The sequence below is a fragment of the Aquarana catesbeiana genome, linkage group LG13 (assembly GCF_042186555.1).
Source record: "Aquarana catesbeiana isolate 2022-GZ linkage group LG13, ASM4218655v1, whole genome shotgun sequence".
Taxonomy (NCBI): Eukaryota; Metazoa; Chordata; class Amphibia; order Anura; family Ranidae; genus Aquarana; species Aquarana catesbeiana.
This window is the reverse complement of record NC_133336.1, coordinates 45,432,660-45,449,044: the sequence shown is the minus strand read 5'-3', so window position 1 is coordinate 45,449,044 and position 16,385 is coordinate 45,432,660. Positions and strand designations below refer to the sequence as shown.

General features: G+C 41.3%; 1 protein-coding gene across 1 annotated transcript in view; it reads left to right on the top strand.

Annotated features, from left to right (window-relative positions):
• Positions 1–16,385, top strand: part of L2HGDH (L-2-hydroxyglutarate dehydrogenase) — a 35,553-nt gene that overhangs the window by 3,551 nt on the left and 15,617 nt on the right. The window contains exons 2-6 of the mRNA XM_073608634.1: positions 3,966–4,081; positions 6,610–6,761; positions 7,399–7,530; positions 11,163–11,325; positions 13,860–13,894. Of these exons, the coding sequence (XP_073464735.1) occupies positions 3,966–4,081; positions 6,610–6,761; positions 7,399–7,530; positions 11,163–11,325; positions 13,860–13,894 (598 nt within the window). The remainder of the gene's footprint in view (positions 1–3,965; positions 4,082–6,609; positions 6,762–7,398; positions 7,531–11,162; positions 11,326–13,859; positions 13,895–16,385) is intronic.

The window sequence follows — 16,385 nt, the reverse complement described above, 5'->3', positions numbered from 1 at the left end:
GAATACTAGAGGAACATTTGCACTCATCAGCCAGGAAGTTGCGCATGGGACGTACTTGGACATTCCAACATGACAATGATCCAAAACACAAGGTCAATTCAACCTGTCATTGGCTACAGCAGAATAAAGTGAAGGTTCTGGAGTGACCATCTCAGTCTCCTGACCTCAATATCATTGAGCCACTCTGGGGAGATCTCAAACGTGCAGTTCATGCAAGACAGCCCAAGAATTTACAGGAACTGGAGGCTTTTTGCCAAGAGGAATGGGCAGCTTTACCATCTGAGAACATAAAGAGCCTCTTCCACAAATACCACAAAAGACTTCAAGCTGTCATTGATGTTAAAGGGGGCAATACACGGTATTAAGAACTTTTGATCAGGGTCATTTTGGGTAGTTTCTGTTGTCCATAATGATTTAAAAAGAGTAAACACAGTTGATTGATAATAAATGGCTTCAGCAAAACACTAACCACGAGTGAAAGAAAATTTTTTGTGTTATCATTCATATTCTCTGAAAAATGGCCAAGAAATCATAAATTCTGCCAGGGTATGTAAACTTATGAGCAAAACTGCTATATACTGCTAAGAAAAGGTATTTAGCAGTTTATATTTACTAAAATAATTGCATTTCCATGATCTGTGTACTGTGGAAAACCCAGATATAGTGAATGCAGGGTCCTGTGTTTAGTGACACTTTAAAAGATATACATTTTTAATGGCAAGACGTCCTGGTGCTGGATTTTTACTCTCTTCATTGTCTGTCTATAGGGGGTGGAGGAGCTCACTCATTTTTTGGAGGGGATTTTAAGTTCTTGGGTCCCCTATTTGATGTGATTGTGGTGACAGGTTCTCTTTAACGAGACATCAGTGGTGTGGGAAAAAAAAATAAACCCCTTCTGATGTTTCACCTGTCCTCCAGTGAAACTAATGCAGTGCAGGTGGCATTCCGTTCTTCCCCGGCTATACTGGCTGGGGACAGTAACATGAGGAAGTGATGTGTTAAACGTCACTTTGGGGTCAGTAACAGGAAGGGCAGATCGGTGAACAGACTTTTGCTGTATTTCCTCCCCTCTACTCGGCGCCACTCTGCATGCTGGTTCGAGGTCTGCCGATGGTCATGCGGAGCCCGGGAAACATAGCGGGGGATGCGACCCACAGTTACTGAGGTGCATGGAATGGATTCGGTGGCTGCAGAGTTGCCGGTTTGCTTTGATCCGACAATTGACTTGTCAGATTTACACACGCTGTGCCGGGAGTTGTGTAGACCCCCCCCCCCCCCCAAAGTTCCCATCATACTTTATACAGCGATGTTGGTAAAAGGGTAAATCCCCAAACTATTTATTTTCTGAAAGCAGAGGCCCTGTAGAATAAAAAGATGGCATTTGTTTTATATTTGGCACAATATTTGCACCTCTGTTTATTTGAAGTGGACCTCCACCCTAAAGGGGACGTTCCGCATGTTTGCTTCCCCCTCCGCTGCCACATTTGGCACCTTTTCGGGGGGGGGGGGGATGGGGGAGCGAGTACCTGGTTTTGACAGGTACCTGCTCCCACTTCTGGGTGTCCTTGTTCGCCCCCCCCCCCTTCCTCTTTCCCCTGCTGCCGGCCCATTCACAAAGAGCAGCGCGCTTAACGCATGCACAGTAGGGAGCAGGCTATGAAGCCACAAGGCTTCACTGCTGGTTTCCCTTACAAGAAATGGTGGCGGCAGCACCCCTAGAGCTGATTGAGAAATCGGCTGGGGTGAAGACACGGCTGGATTCCTGGACAGGTAAGTGTCTTAATGTTAAAAGTTGAAGGAGATGAGGGAGCGCCCAATATCCAATGAAATGCAAAAAAAAAGTGTAATTGGTGTAAGATGTAAAATAATATAATAGGTAAAAGTGAGCGCTGGGCCCAACACAGTTGTAAATTTAAAAGACAATTTAAAAATAATAAAAGCAATATCAACAATAATACTGATAGATGAACATTAATTTGTGAGAAGGAAATTGGTATTGTACTGTAATGCCCATATAGGCTTAATGATAGTCTATGTATTAGAGTACTGACCACATTAGAAGGCTGCCTTGTTTAGGAAAAGAAGTGATCCTCTGGGTACTATAAAATGAAAAACACAAGGCACCATTCTAAGTGCAGAGATGCCATAAAGTTTATTTTGCAAGACTAGAAAAGTTGGTACTCACAAAGGTACATGATTAAAAGCATGTTGGCAAAGTAGCCGGAGTGTCCTGAAGTCTGTATGGTCCCGGTCTGGACGGTGTTGGTATCCGATGGGCAGGCTCGGCGGTGGAAGCCGTCGCTTCCTGCCGCTGGAACGCACGCTAAGCACTAGGGGAGCCAGTGAGATGAGGTCACTTCGGCGGCGGGACGTGTAGGCTATGCGATTGCGGAGCTATGCTCCTTCCTCAGGCCTAACGTGTGTTGTGATTGGGCTAGAATATAGAGACTGATGGATGTCGCTGATTGGTGGAAAAGCGCTCCGGATTATGCTGCAATCGCTCGGGCTGACATTATAGCTGTCTAGTATGGATGCATTAGACAACAACTACTGGAATTGCTAAAATATGACAATACATATAAAACCAATATTAAAAAAAGGGGATTATATAAAAACAATGTGACTAATATAAGTAATAATGGATAATATAGATAATAGGGGAAGTGACATGGACAACCGCATTACACGCATAAGAGATGTTCCAAGAACACATAACCTAAGCTAACGATAAGGGATGACACATGGATTTTTTACATAATGGATGTGTAGATGTAAATGTGAAAAATAAAAATGAAAATAAGGATAAAAATAAAAATAAAAAATAATAGAATAAAAATTAACATTAAATAACATAAATAAAAATAAAATTAAAAATAAGAATAGAAATAAATAAACATAAAAATAAAAACAATACTGTGAATGAAAATACTGATAAAAATTAAATATAAAATGATGGAAATATTAATGATACTGATACATAATGGAATGCATTGACAGATGGGGGAGGGGAAACAGTCAAACTAGGCTGCTCACTTCTATTTCCTCATTTAACCCGCCTGGGGCAAGAGAGTCCAAAGTGTATATCCAGTACGTTTCCCTCTGGCAGAGGCGTTTAAAACGCTCTGCCAGTGGGAACGTACCTGGAATGGACTCCATGATCCAAACCCTAAGGCCAGAGGAAGAATGATCATGATTGCGAAGAAAATGTAAGGGAACACTGTGGGTGTCGTCTCCTGCTTCCACGAGATGACGGTGCTCCCCAAATCTTTTTCTTAATATAATTTCAATTTTTACCTCTCGATCTCTCTCTCTCTCGATCTCTCTTTTTCTCCCTCTCTCTCTCTCTCTCGATCTCGCTCTCTATCTCTCGATCTCCCTCTCTCTCGATCTCTCTCTCGATCTCTCTCTCGATCTCTCTCTCTCTCTCGATCTCTCTCTCTCTCTCGATCTCTCTCTCTCTCTCGATCTCTCTCTCGATCTCTCTCTCTCTCTCGATCTCTCTCTCTCTCTCGATCTCTCTCTCGATCTCGATCTCTCTCTCGATCTCTCTCTCTCTCTCGATCTCTCTCTCTCTCTCGATCTCTCTCTCTCTCTCTCGATCTCTCGATCTCTCTCTCTCTCTCGATCTCTCTCTCTCTCGATCTCTCTCTATCTCTCGATCTCGATCTCTCGATCTCTCTCTCTCTCGCAGCAGGGACATCCCAAAAAAACAATGCAGTGAACAGACTCTGAAAACTGTCTTTAGATTAACAGTTTAAAGGTTTTTACAGGTCATCAGTTTGGAGTTAACTGTGAGTTATGGTTCTGGAATGATTGCTCTCCCTCTGAAGTTTGCAGCTGGCTCTCTATTCTTCTCTATGCAAATCATGTGTAGTGAGAGAAGCCAGCAGGATGCTGTAAGATTTTGATATGAACACAGAAGAACATGCTGAAATGTTGTTTTATAATAAATTGCTTTATTGCAGCACTTATGATGTTGTCATCGTTGGTGGTGGAATTGTGGGTCTGGCATCAGCACGACAGCTCATCCATCGTTACCCAACCCTGCGCTTCGCCCTCCTAGAGAAGGAGAATGAAATCGGTAAGGCCGGCAGGGATTTATTTTCTGTAAGATGGAGTGGAGCTGGGGTTGTTAACCCTCTTCCCTGCTCATAGGAACAAGCGTGGAGCTATGGAGTTACAAATGGGCTGTTCAGTTTGCAAGGGAATTTTGTCCAGAGCTTAGTGAATGTGGTAAGATTTTACTTTGTGAAGAATAATCAATCACATGCAAAGAAATAAAAAAACATAATTTTGTTTGCGCACAAATGGATGATGGAAGTCAGCAGAGCTTCACCTCATTCACAAAGCTCTGGGAAAAATTGCCTTGCAGAGTGAAGTCTATTATCTTTAGTAAATCAACCCCTATATGTGCACCATTTTTGTGTTGTTTATCCCTTGTAATATACAGTGTGTGTGTATATGTGTAATACACACACACGGGAAAATAATTATTTAATCCCCTGCAGATTTTGTAAGTTTGCCCATTTACAAAGAAATTAAGGGTGTGTGTGTGTGTGTATGTGTATATATGTATGTGTATATATATATATATATATATATATATATATATATATATATATATATATATATATATATATATATATATATATATATATATATATATATATATATACATATAATATATGTAAAATCATAGGTGTATTTTAAACGCTAGACAGAATATCAACCAAAAATCCAGAAAAAGATATGATAAAAATGTTATAAATTGAGTTGCAATTCAGTGAGTAAAATAAGTATTTTATCCCCAAGCAAAACATGACTTAGTACTTGGTGGAGAAACCCTTGTTGGCAAGCACAGAGGTAAGACATTTCTTGTAGTTTTCAGGCTTGTACACATCTCAGGAGGGATTTTGACCCCCTCTTTACAGATCTTCTCTAAATCCTTAAGTTTTCGTGGCTGTCGCTTGGCAACTTATAGTTTCAGCTGCCTCCATAAATTTTCTATAGGATTAAGGTCTGGACACTGGCTAGGCCACTCCATGACCTTAATGTGCTTCTTCTTGAGCCACTTCTTTGTTGTCTTGGTATGTTTTGGGTCATTTTCATGCTGGAAGACCCACCATGGCCCATCTTCAGTGTTCTGGCTGAGCAAAGAAGGTTCTCATCCAAGAGTTTACAATACATGGGCCCCGTCATAGACCCTTCATTTCTTTGTAAGTGGGCAAACTTACAAAATCACCGTTGGAACAAATAATAATTTTTGTGTGTTTATAATAGTTTTCACTATTGGCCACATTATGGCTTTCTTCCTGATGAGACGTTGGGATTAAATTACTTGAACTAGAGAGTGAAAAATCTGGTACAGCTCTGCATAGAAACCAATCTGCTTCCAGTTTTTTTCATCAAAGCTTAGTTGAACAAGCTGGAATTAGAAGCTGATTGGTGCACCAGATTTTGCACTCTCTAGGTTTAGTAAATCAACCCCTGGGAGTCCCTTGAGTTTCTAATTGTCAGGTTTTTCTGGTAGTGAGCCCTTGTGGATCGCCAACTCAGGGTTTCCCCTTGGCCTCAGAATCTAAGCCCCAGCTTGCTTTTTCACCGTGGCCCCTAATGGTGCGGATGGACTTGCAGCAAACTAGAACCAGGTCGTGACCACCAGGCATGTGCTACTGACAATGCGGAGACCATTCACATGTGCAGAGTACTGATGGCAGGAGGCAGAAGATATCTGGGGAATGAGGGCGATAGGCAAGCGAAAACAGTAGACGAAGCCGGGGTCGGTACGTGGGTGGTCAGGCACAGAATACAAGGCAAACTAGGAAGTTACTGAGCTGCGTTGAGCATGCCTATTAATAGGGAAGCAGACTGGGAGGTGGGCCAGAAAGTGATAGAAGGGGAAAGGATATAAATCCACAGTAGAGCAGGCGACAGCCATAGGTGAACACAGAAGCCAGCAGTACATGTGAATGGAGTTACTGATCTAGTAGAACCACTGCAGCAAGAATGTAAGAATTTCACAAATGGAAATCTGCAGGCTAGATCGTGACAGTAACACAATAAGAACTTGGTGAATTAATAACCCTTAATGGGTACACGCATGATTGATTTGACTAAAGTACATTAGTTGAGGTCATTCTGAAAAGGTGAGTGCCAGCGTTGTGGAGTGGGGCTGTTGTTATATAAGGCTGTTAGTTGTGGCATCCCTTTTAAATGTACCGCTACCTGATTTCCAGAGGCAGAATATGGTGCCCCTGTGTTTTTTTTTTAATTAATTTTTTTGTTTTTTTTTGTTTTGTTTTTAGGCAGTTGAACATTGTCTCTGCCTTAGGCCCCTTTCACACGTGCAGACCGTATGGCCGTATTTTATCCATCCATTTTCGGATGAAATACGGACATACATGCATCCCTATGGGATAGCGGGTGTCAGCGGACCGCCCTGTCATCCGCCGGCTCAGCCGGGCTCAACGGAGCGATCCCCGCTGAGCAAGCAGACATTCACGGGTCGGATCAACACGGATCCGCACGTGTGAAAGAGGCCTTAAGTGATATTTGTGTATTACTTTTTGTTATCCAGATTTATATGTAGCATATTGTTTGTTTCCTCAGCGACTCACCAAAGTGGACATAACAGCGGAGTTATACACAGTGGAATATATTACACACCAGGGTCCCTGAAAGCCAGACTGTGTGTCAGAGGGGCCTCTCTTCTCTACGAATACTGTGACAGCAAGGGAATCCCCTACAAGCAGTGTGGGAAGGTATAAGTAACACTTATCTGAAGTGTAGTCAAAGGTGCATGAAGATGAGATGGTGAGAACGATCTGTACATGTTATAACCAAGACACTGCTGTTATTTTCTTATAAATAACAACTGCTATCCCTCTATTTTGTCTGGGTGTCGCAGGAGGAGGAAGTGAGAGGAATCTTGCTAAAAGGGCGAAGAACACAAATAAAAACCAAAAAATGTTTGCTTGCTCTATACAAACCTAAAAAAAAAAAATAGCTTAAAAATCAAAGTGCGGCTCTCAGAGGACAGCAGGAGAAAGGTCAAAGGTTATGTTACGTATGTAGCTCTAGGATGTAGCACATTTTGAACAGAATACATATAAATATAATGCAGGGTTTCTCAACCAGGGTTCCTCCGGAGGTTGCTAGGGGTTCATTGATTAACGCGCAACTCCTGCTTCTCAGATACGTTCACATTGACACCATTGATCTTTTTTAGCTATCTGTAAGAGGGTAATTCTTCCCATTAGTTGTAGGAATGGTACTTTTTAGCAGGGTTTCCCTGAGACTGGAAAGTTATTTCAAGGTTTCTTCTGTGTTGAAAAGTTTGAGAAAGGCTGATATAATATTTTAAAGCCAGTTAACATTATGATGTTCTGTTTTCTTCAGCTGATAGTGGCTGTACAGCACCAGGAAATTCCTAGACTACAAGCTTTGTATGAAAGAGGCCTTCAGAACAACGTGCCAGGCCTACAAATCATCAATGCAAAGCAGATCAGGGAGAAAGAACCCTACTGCCGGGTAAGTGCTCCAAAGCTACCAATCCCAGCTCTTTGCTTAGAAAGAGGCAGGTTCAGAGGGTGGTGATAAATGGGAAATACTCGAAATGGTCAGGGGTGGGTAGTGGGGTCCCCCAGGGTTCTGTGCTGGGACCAATACCATTTAATTTGTTCATAAACGACCTGGAGGATGGGATAAACAGTTCAATCTCTGTGTTTGCGGACTGCACTAAACTAAGCAGGGCAATAACTTCTCCGCAGGATGTGGAAACCTTGCAAAAAGATCTGAACAAATTAATGGGGTAGGCAACTACATGGCAAATGAGGTTTAATGTCGAAAAATGTAAAATAATGCATTTGGGTGGCAAAAACATGAATGCAATCTATACACTGGGGGGAGAACCTCTGGGGGAATCTAGGATGGAAAAGGACCAGGGGGTCCTAGTAGATGATAGGCTCAGCAATGGCATGCAATGCCAAGCTCCTGCTAACAAAGCAAAGAGAATATTGGCATGCATTAAAAAGGGGATCAACTCCAGAGATAAAACGATAATTCTCCCGCCCTACAAGACTCTGGTCCGGCCGCACCTGGAGTATGCTGTCCAGTTCTGGGCACCAGTCCTCAGGAAGGATGTACTGGAAATGGAGCGAGTACAAAGAAGGGCAACAAAGCTAATAAATCGACTGGAGGATCTTAGTTATGAGGAAAGGTTGCGAGCGCTGAACTTATTCTCTCCGGAGAAGAGAAGATTGAGAGGGGAAATGATTTCAATTTACAAATACCGTACTGGTGACCCCACAATAGGGATAAAACTTTTCCGCGGAAGGGAGTTTAACAAGACACGTGGCCACTCATTTAAAATTAGAAGAAAAGAGGTTTAACCTTAAACTACGTAGAGGGTTCTTTACTGTAAGAGCGGAAAGGATGTGGAATTCCCTTCCATAGGCGGTGGTCTCAGCGGGGAGCATTGATTAGTTTTTTGAAACTATTAGATAATCACCTGAATGACCGCAACATACAGGGATATACAATGTAATACTGACTTATAATCACACACATAGGTTGGACTTAATGGACCTGTGTCTTTTTTCAACCTTGCCTACTATGTAACTATGGGGGGGGGGGGGGGGGGAGATGAATATTACAAAAAATTCTTACTTTGCACTGTCACCTCTTAAGTAGGCAATGTCGCTCCCCCCACAAGCCCACCAATACTCACATCTCCAGTGATCTCCTGCAGCTTCTTGCTCTATCACAGCCAGCACCAAATACCCAGTGACAGATCATAGAGGGAACGTTAATGTCCTCTCCCTATGTGACAATATGCAAGCCTATTGATTGGCCGCTAGAACCGAGCACTGTCACATAGGAGGTCAAATGCTCCCCATATCTGAAAACACCAGGTATTTTGTGCATGCTAAGGTAGAGACAAAAGAGGTGAGTAACTGTAGGTCCAGGGTGGGACCTTTCCACAGACACTGTTACTTTGTTCTAAATAAGCAAAGTAACATTGTCTCTAAATTTTCAGAAGACACATGAATATGGTGTTAAAATGGCATGAAGACAGTGTAAAAGAGGCAAAAAACGAGCCCTTTCATGAACAAGTAGTAATTCACAAAAAATCAGTTATGCCACCTAGGAAAGTTGTTTTTTTGTTTTTTTTTTTCTCCTACATCACTTTTTCACCACTGAAAATACTGATTGGTTCAAAACTTTTTTTTTTTTTTTTTTTTTTATTATTTTAAAGCGGGGGTCCACCTATCTATTTTTTTTTTTTTTTTTGAGTTCATTCACAAAGTTTTCTTCTCAGCATTACATACTCACATATTGTGTGTAATATGTCCGCCTGTGTCAGATTTCGTCGGAAAGAATAACTTATATTATTCACTGCAGGCGGTTTCCATCTTCATTGTGGGCATTTGAAGCCCACAAGCATTTATTTCCTGGATGCGGTGAATGCTGTGCTCCCAGCATTCACCACTCGTTCCCGCACATGCTCAGTGGCATCCTGGGAAGCCTGAGACTAGCTCCCAGAAGACTGTGCGGAGTCTGGGAGAGGCTAGAAACACGCCTACTCCCAAGGGAGGAGAACCAGGAAGTGCAAAGAAGAATAGAAAAATAAAAGGTAATTACGGCGATTCAAATTTTTTTAAATGGCATGTCAGCATCTAGGCAAGGAAGAGAATACATACAGATATTGTTCAAAATTTGGGTGGAACCCCGCTTTAAGTTTTACATACAGTGGGAAAATTAATTATTTGATCCCCTGCAGATTTTGTAAGTTTGCCCATTTACAAAGAAATGAAGGGTCTGTAATATTTGTCATGGGTGTATATTAAATTATAGAGACATAATGTCAAGAAAAAAAAAACACATGATACAAATGCTATAAATTGAGTTGCAGTTCAGTGCGTAAAATAAATATTTGATCCCCTACTAACCAACAATAATTCCGGCTCCCACAGACTGGCTACAGTATGTGGTACACAGATTAGTCCTGTCAATTTAAGAAGGTGCTCCTAATGACAACTCGTTAAGTGTATAAAAGACACCTGTCCACAGAATCTTTCTTCCATTCAAACCTTTTTTGTAACTGTGTGTTTTTGTGTGTGTTTTTTTTATTTTTTTTATTTTATTTTTGTAACATGTAACACCTATATTCGCAACACCCACCATCCCTCTCCCCCCCCCAAAACCCCCCCCCGTGACAGGAAGTGGGGATCTTCTCTCCCTGCTAGCAGTCTCAATAAAAAAAAACATGGCTGTGCGGGACTCCACCCACCTGGCTGCATTATTCATGCACAGTGTTCTGTGAATGGGAAAACTACAAGTACCGACAGCCTTTGCGGTTGTCGGCTTGTAGTTCTCAAAAAACTAACAGGGCACTGTTGTGCGCCGCGTTCATTGAATCTTCCTGTCAGTGTGAAACTGCCTGCCAATAAAATGTACTGGCAGATGGCTTACACTGACTATAGGAGTCTGTAGGAGTCCTGCATGGCACCCGCGATCTGATCATGGGCGCAATGCTTTCCGGGCTCCTACAAAAAAAAAAATTGGAAATGCACATTTTTGTTACCTGCAAAAAAGTGCAATTCTTATTCCTATTTTTAATTTTTTTTTTTTTATTTATTTTTGTTTTTTTTTATTTGAACTTATCCTTTTAAAGAGGAAGTAAACCCTGATGGGTTTTGCTTCCTCTTGTTTCCCTGCAAAGGTAAAGCATAATGGGCTAGCCCATTATGTGTCACTTGCCTGAAAACAAAGCCTGCGATGTCACCGCTGTCCCCACTGGCTGGAAGCGTCCATCTTCACCCGTCTTCCTTCTGGAGCCGCGGACTCTGGCTCTGTGACTGGCCAGAGTCGCGTGACGTCACATTGCGCACGGGAACCGCCAGTAACGGCATGATCCCTTTAGAAACGGCACAATCGTGCCCTTTCTAAAGTGCGCATGAGCTGATGATGTCGGCGCACGCGTAAATTGTAAACATCTCCTACATCGTGCAGGTTTGGGACCTACAGGTAAGCCTATATTAAAATTATCAAACCATCAAAATGGTTGTACAGAGTTTACAACCACTTTAAAGCCTAACCACAATATGCACGGTTTCTCACTCATAAGGTGCTCTTTACTTATATTTGTACTTGTCTTGTAGGGGGTGATGGCGCTGGACTCTCCACATACCGGTATTGTGGATTATAAACAGGTGTGCCAGGCATACACAGATGATTTCCGTGACGCTGGAGGGAGTGTTCTGACGGGCTTCGAGGTATCCGATCTAAAAATGGTCACTGAAAGCCCAGAAGGGTCAGACGGAGGTAAGTTGCTTACATCTTTCACTCTTGTGGGTCAGTGTAAATAAAGGAAGAAATGTTGGAGGTGTTTAGGGCTGCAACTAATAAATATTTTCATAATCGATTAGTTGGCCGATTATTGTTTCGATTAATCGGTTAATAACCTTAAAAAAAAAAGTGTGGTGTATAATTTAGTTAATATGTAAAGTTTAAAAAATGGCAATTTATTTTTAAATATCTCTATGCAGTAGGGGTGCAACGGATCGTCACTGATCCGTGATCCATTCGGGTCAACCTCCGCGGATCGGCACACCCGCTATCCGCGGAGCGCTCGGCGGCCTCGGCCATAGGAAAGGCCGCGGCTTCGGCCTAGCAACGGAGCAGCGGCCATCTTGGTACACCCGGCGGCGGCCGCTGTATCGTCAGGAAGTGACGTTTCGTCGTCTCCATCTTGCTACACCCCACACTCCCTTGCACAGTACTGTAATGATAGAGTTAGAAGGGGGCAAGCGGACATCTTGTTACACCCACCAGAGTTTTAGATTTTAAAGCTATTTTCCACACAAAACGGAGCTTATATGCATAAATACAGTATTTGCTAATGTGACAGAACACCTCTGATTTTCACATTTAATGTTAAATGTGAAAATCAGAGGTGTTCTGTCACATTAGCAACCATGTAAGGTCAGCAGGTTTGCTGCTGCTTTTAAAATTTAACATCTAAACAGTCCATACGATCTACAAATACTGTATTTATGCATATAAGCTCCGTTTTGTGTGGAAAATAGCTTTTAAAGCTAAAACTCCGGTGTGTGTAACAAGATTTGTCTTTTTTTTTTTTTCGTTTTTTTTGCTGATCTGAAAATGATACGATCTGTGACTCTGATCCGAGGATCGATCCGATCCGTGAGTTTTTTGATCCGTTGCACCCCTACTATGCAGTGGTAAATATAAATAACCAACTATATGGTTAGAGAGCAAAATCTCTAATCCACTCTGAGAATAACAGACAGAAGAGATATACTGTATATACTATTAGAGGTTGAATCTGGTAAAAATCATCAGACTCAGAAGAAAAAAAAAAGTTAAAGACTGTTTTGCAGATTTTCAAACATAACTGTAATATATTATATGCTGGCCATACAAAAACAATGTCTTCCTTAAAAAAAAAAATGTCATTTTAAGAATGTTCGTTCGATTTTTGAATCGTTAGTGGGGTCGACGTTCGTTTTCAACCACAGTGACAGGAAAATTTAGAAATAATAGAAAACTTCTCGGTCAAAGAAATTTTCTGACAGTGTATGTTTTCGTTCAGAAATTACATTCATTTTAAAACAGAATGTTAAAAGCAAGTGAAAATTTAAAATAACATTCTTTCATTCAGCGAATGTACAAAGATTTTTCATTTGAATATTCTCGTCTGAAAATTGATCCGTGTGGCCAGCATAAGGCTCGGTACACACTTATGCAGTTTGCTTTTGATCTGTTTCTATACTGCTTTTTGCTGTGCGTTAAGTACAGTAAAGAGCGCCCCAATAGCGAGATAAAGAAAACTCCTGCCTTTAGAATTACTCACTTCCTGCTCAGGACTACATGTCCCATGAGGCATTGCTCCTCAGACATTCACGTTCTCAGGCACTTACTGACATGTATGGATGGTGTACAGAGCTGTACTGTATTTCCTGATATGTAAACAAATAATGCATTCTGTATGCAGGCCAACTAATAGGCTGGCCGATTAATCAATTTATGAAAAAAGTAATCGATTAATTTCATAATCGATTAGTTGTCAATTAATTAGTTGTTTCAGCCCTAGAGGTGTTACTAAGAGCCATTTTAATTCCAGCTTTCACGTTTTCTGTGCAACTTTAAAAATGATGTACTTAATTTCTATGAGGGAACCCATCACTTTTTGTGCAGAAGATTTACAATAGTGATGTGGCCTTCACTTCAATGAACTCACCAGAATTGTTGATGTTTTCCAGTTTGTAGGCCGCGATAAAGGGAGGAACAGCACGGCTCACCTTCCAGCACCCCAGAGGCACTGTTCTGCTGACCCTTTTCATTAAAGAGACCTGTGACTCCTACTACCTCCCTTCTGTTCCAGTACTACTGTCTTCTTTGGTCTCTTTGGCATTTAGCAATTCCCAGAGTATACAAAGTCTGTGTCTCCCGCTTTGTGCTGTGGTTCCTTCCTCCAACCCCTACATCACTGCTGAGTCCTGTAGTGATGTAGGTGAGGAGAGGAAGGGACCGGCACACAGCACAACTCTCTTGGAAGTTTTGAATTTCGGAGACTAGAGGTTGCAGTTCTTAAACATAGGGAGGGTAGGAATCATGGGCTGCTGGGGAAGTGAATATACTACCTGTTCTCTCTGGCTTTTATATTCATTTAGAGACATGACAGGGTCTCTTTAAGGAATTTGTTTTATATATAAAGGCTACAGTTTTAGTATGTTTTGCATTGTTTTTCAAGATAAATGTCTTTGCATTACCTAGCAAAATCGGGCTATAACTTTAGAAGCTGAGAAAGCACTTCTCTTTGTATTCTTCTTTAGGTTTGGAGTACCCAGTCATTCTTAGAAACACAAAGGTAAAGTAATATGTTTTAACTTTTTTCAAACTGTTGTATTTCACCTAGTTAAACATCTACGTAAAATGGAACTAAACCCATCGATTTTAACAGTTGAAAAATAAAACCGGCTGGAATGTAACTTTCACATGTGCTTGTTTTCTCAACCAAACTGTCAAACCATCAAGTCATAACTGATCCCATGTGCAGCATCATGGCAGTTGAAGATCAAACTGAAACTAAAATGGTAGCTTCCTTGCCTGAAAACTATAAGAGGATTTCGTTCCACCTTAAAGCGGAAGTAAACCCATCAATTTAACAGTTTCAAAAGACCGTTACATTTCAGGCATGTGCCAACAATGTAATTGTCCCATTGGTTGTGCTCTCAACCAAACTGTCAAACCATCCAATGGCTGCTGTCATAACTGATCACATATGCAGTATCATGGCAGGTGAAGGTTAAACAGAGGCCAAGATGGCAGCTTCCTTGGCGGAAAATGATAGGAGGGTTTACTTCCACTTTAAAGCCTTATTCACACCATGGTGCAGAGACATCAGTTTCTCTGCATGCATTCTGCAAGAGCACAAATAAAACAGTTAGTCTCTATGTGCCCTGTTCACACCACACCACTGGTATCACGCGCAGATTTTTCTGTGAAGGAATCTGCAATGTGTCTGCAGTTTTCTGCGTGTAAAAAAAAAAAAAATGACATCAACACTGTGGTGTGAACAGGGCACATAACTGAAGTGCATAAAAGTTTATGTCAATGTGCATAACAAAACTCACTGAAATGAGCATGAAAACTGATGTATCTGCAAGTGAAATCTGTGTGGTTTTCCCATCAGTTTTCATGCACGTATGATGTGAAGGAGCCCTAGGACTCGAAGAACGAATCACATTCTAAACTGACCACATAACATCAATATCATTTCTGAAAAAAAACATCCTTTTCTGTGCAAAACCATTTATGGTTTGCCCACGCAGTGAACAGTCACATTTATGAAGAAGAATTGATAGTATATGAATAGAGTAAGGGATAGCTGGCACTCAGGATGACATCCAAAATAGTATTCCTTTATTAAATACATTTACAGAGCTGTAAAACAGCCTACACGTTTTGGACATTAGTCCTTCGTCATGGACTAAGCACTAACTTCCGAAACGTGTAGGCTGCTTTACAGCTCTGTACATGTATTTAATAAAGGAATATTATTTTGGATGCCATCCTGAGTGCCGACCATCCCTTTCCTTATTCTGGTATGTTGGAGGTGTCAGCAGCCTCAAGGTCTGAGCACCGGGCGGAGCTTTTATGTGGGAAGGTTGCAGCGCCTATACACCTGTTTTCCAAATTATGGTATATCTCCTGTGTGTGACCACTCCTTTTCAGTATGTCCTAGCTGAACAGGTTTTTCATGTCATTCTAGACTCAAACCTCAACTCCCAAAAACCTGTAGAAACGTTTTGCCTGAGGACCATGTGTCAGTCATGATAATGCAATCATGGAGCAGGTCCAGATACTTTTGGTTCATTCCAAATATGGATCTGAAAATAGCCCCTTCCCTCCAACAGTACACATATATATGCGGCCTCACGGAAGTGGGTATTTTTCCATGGGGCCGCATATATGCGTATCTTTGTTCTGGGAGCGCACCACACAGCGCACTCCCAGTACAGAGTCCGGGCTCTCACCGAGACCGGGACTCCCGGTTCCAGGTCACCCAATCGCCGTGATGGCCTCTGATTGGCTTTCGCAATGATCAGTCACTGTGAGCCTGCCCGTGTTTACTTCCTCTTCTGAATGGAGATGAAGCTGTAAAAAAAAAAAAAAAAAGTTAATCAAAAATAAAGAAAAAAAATAAGATCAAGGTTTGCCAGGGTTAGTGTTGGGGTCAAGGTTGGGGTGAAAGCTCAGTCAGCATATTTTGGTTAGAATTTAAAAAATAAAAAAAATTAATTGGTATCAGTTTAAGGTTGTTTTGGACAGACTTTTGAAAAATGCATACCGCATACAATTGTTTCTGGGATGTACTATGGGGACCAACAACAACTAACATACACATATGTGGTATGGCTTCAAGCAGGAGAATTTAATTTGGGTTGTTCTTTGATGATAAATTATGCAAGAAATATACGGCTGGATTTAAAAAAAAAAAAGTTTTTTTTTTTTTTTTTTTTTTTACTATTTTGGGCCAGTTTTCCTTTTGATTAAAATAAAAAAAAAAAAAAAAAAAAAAAAAAAGCAGGAGATGTACGTAACCATTTACCACCAGAAGGAAGCCCAATTTGTCCTGGGAAAAAAAAAAAAAGATATAATCCACCTGGATACACAAAGAAGTTGTGACGTTATGTACAGTTTTACTAAAGCATGTCAAAGTTGCAAAATTGTGCTTCGGCATTAACGTTTGTTTTACCCTTAGACAGGAAGGGGTTAAACCTGTCACAAGAGAAACACAGGAGCTGCTATTCTCAAGCCTCCACTAAAAATTCTAGTCGCTTGGCTGCTATGCTTAT